The 2,654-nt window shown below is 29.6% G+C and overlaps 1 protein-coding gene across 3 annotated transcripts in view; it reads right to left on the bottom strand.

The window, feature by feature from the left end:
- Positions 1,420-2,654, bottom strand: part of LOC107644292 (CRM-domain containing factor CFM3, chloroplastic/mitochondrial) — a 6,931-nt gene continuing 5,696 nt past the window's right edge. Inside the window, exons 9-10 of one of the 3 annotated variants that reach the window (XR_002347364.1) lie at positions 2,278-2,565; positions 1,420-1,824 (exon numbers count right to left, since the gene is read on the bottom strand). Coding sequence is in view for 1 of the 3 variants with exons in the window: in XM_016348133.2 (XP_016203619.1) it covers positions 2,428-2,565 (138 nt within the window). In the remaining 2 variants the exon portion in view is untranslated. Of the gene's footprint in view, positions 1,825-2,226; positions 2,566-2,654 lie in introns of those variants that run through there. The other 2 variants (XR_001621294.2, XM_016348133.2) reach the window with 2 other exon arrangements.

The following is a 2,654-nucleotide window of genomic DNA, read 5'->3' as shown; positions in this document are numbered from 1 at the left end:
AAAATATTTTATATACTGTTTAAAATTTTTTATGAGTAATTATTCAAATCAATCATAAATTACTAACAAGTATAGTATGAGGAGTACGTTGATTTTCTCAAAATAGAGTTTTTGTGCCGTCTAGGATAATGTTTGACTTTTGTCAATTCCTTTTTTATTCCCTTCTTTATTCCTTTCTTTTAATTCGCCATGAAATTGTCGAGTTTGGAGAGACTCTGACAGTCCATAACCTTGTGTCAATTCTACTCCATGGAGATTGTATTTATATGTGAAACAAAATCAATCTCGCCTGGTAAAAAGTAAGTTGCGATCTTGTCATTTTACGGATTGGAGGATTGTTAGTTTGTTAGTCCGAGCTGGTGGATTGGCTTTAGCATGGAAAAAAGCACAGCGGTTGAGGTTCTTGCTGAAAAAGAGTTTTTTATAGCTGTCGAAGGTAACTGATTGATGCAGAATTTTTCACACTTATTATTGACAAGTATACCGAGTCATACCAAGTAATAAACTCACGGTAAATGAGTGTCAAATTATGATCAGTTTAATAAATTTAACGATAATTTATTGGTTTAACCAGTAATTTAGTGATACTACATAATATGATCGATTTGATTACCAATTTGTTTTATTCTCATTCTCATGTATTAATAAAACGTTATCTACATATGTAAGTGGTAAGATTGTCATTGGAATGCCCTTTCAAATAATGTCTTTGAACAAAAATTATTCACTTTCATATGTATGATATATGGAGATATACTAATCATGTAGTTTGAAGAGACAAAAAAAAAAAAAAATCTAAAGTAAATAAAAATATTATTTTCTAAAATAAATTATTCTAATGTTATATACCAAAATAATTTTTTCTAAAAAGATAGCCAAAATCGAGATCTCATCTAATTCTCCCTACAATCGCAAGATTAGAAGAATCTAATCCTATTTTGATGTCCCTCCCACCTCCGAAAATGTATATCTCATTTGTCTCACCCTATTTTGATGTCTCCTTCAGGTTAGTGGTAAATGAAAAAATGGCTAAAAGAACAAGAAAAGGAGAAGATAATCATCATGATAAAATAAAAAAGAAGAAATGGTAATGGAGAATAGTACTGAAAAGATGTTAGAGAACATACGTATTGATAATGTTATATTACATGGTACTGTGTCAAAATCACTACTTAATGCCAAGGATACAAAAAATAAATAAATAAATAAAAATAAATAAATGAAAAAAAAAAAAGAGTTTTTCATGCATACAGGAGTTTAAGCTGAATAGAATAATTGACTTTGGTTGAATAATATTAATTGCAAAACTCCATGGGGTCTTCTATCAGCTTCAATAATTTACATAAAATTCATTTACATCAAATTCTTCAATGGTAACAAAATGACATTGACAGAGAATCCATTAAGTACCAACATAACTTAAATAAAGGAATTATTCTTTTGCTGCATTGAATGATTGCATATAAAGCATAACATATTACAAAAAGAAATTACGGTTTGAAGGAGGATTTACAATAACCAGGTAATCTACAATGAAATTCAGACTCAATTATACAACAGTGCTTGAAATATTATATGTACTCGCATCTTTGTAGAATTTTTTATGTAAAACTGAAACCAAATTTCAGATCAGATTGTGTAAGCGGAAGAACCACTCAAGTTTTATGAGAGCCTGCCTCTTATGATCACTCGTTCACTCTACAAGTAGGAACAGTTGCTAGATTTATTGCAAAATAGTCCCCTAGGGGGGAAAAACAAATTAACACCTCATCTGATCAAGAAGAAATTATCAAGTTGTGCAAAGGCCAAAATTGATCATGAAACCTGTTGTACAAAATAGTATGCATTACAGTTAGTCTAATATGTTAGACTATTGATACTTAACATAGCATAATCATCATAAAGCTAAAAAGAATGGTATTTAGAATCACAGAAATGGAAAGGTATAATTATTCTAGAAATTTCTATAGTTTCACTAAATTTCAATTAATTTTCTATAGTTTAAAAGTTCGTAATCAAGTTCTTAAATAAAAATTTTCAATTAGATATTTGTAGCTTAAACATTTCTAATTAAGTCCCTGTATTGTACAAATGTTAATACAAGGACTAAGACAGTAAGACTATAGAAGTTTGAACTAGAGACCTAATTTGAAAATTTCTATACAAAAGAATTTGATTACAAACGTTAAAAATAATAAAGACCTGATTAAAAATTAAATGAAATTATAGGGACCATTGGAGTAACTTAACCAAATGGGGAGATCAATCTTATCTTACAGTGCAAGGTATTAAAAACAGTGTCGCAAACTTATGAACTGAATGATCAAATGGCAAAGTTTGATACCGCTCTAGCTGCAGGCACTGGCAAAGTTCATTGCAATTAATTTTGAAAATTCAGAATGGCCTTCAAGGATTTGCATATGGCCTTCAAGGATGTTCACCATTTTCTAATTTAGAAAACTCAGAGTCATCCTCATCTTCCCAATCAATGTCTTGCTCCTCATCAGAATCATCATCTTCATCGTCATCATAATCATCCAAACCATCAAAATTTTCATCTTCGCTCTGCAAATAACATAAAAGTGGATAAATTAATTTTGGAATGATAATCTATTCTTTTCAAAATTAAAAGGAAAAAAGAATCCCATCAGTGT

This window comes from Arachis ipaensis, chromosome B05, assembly GCF_000816755.2.
Source record: "Arachis ipaensis cultivar K30076 chromosome B05, Araip1.1, whole genome shotgun sequence".
NCBI classification, from domain to species: Eukaryota; Viridiplantae; Streptophyta; class Magnoliopsida; order Fabales; family Fabaceae; genus Arachis; species Arachis ipaensis.
Note: the sequence above shows the minus strand (reverse complement) of the source record. Positions and strands in the feature narration are given on the sequence as shown.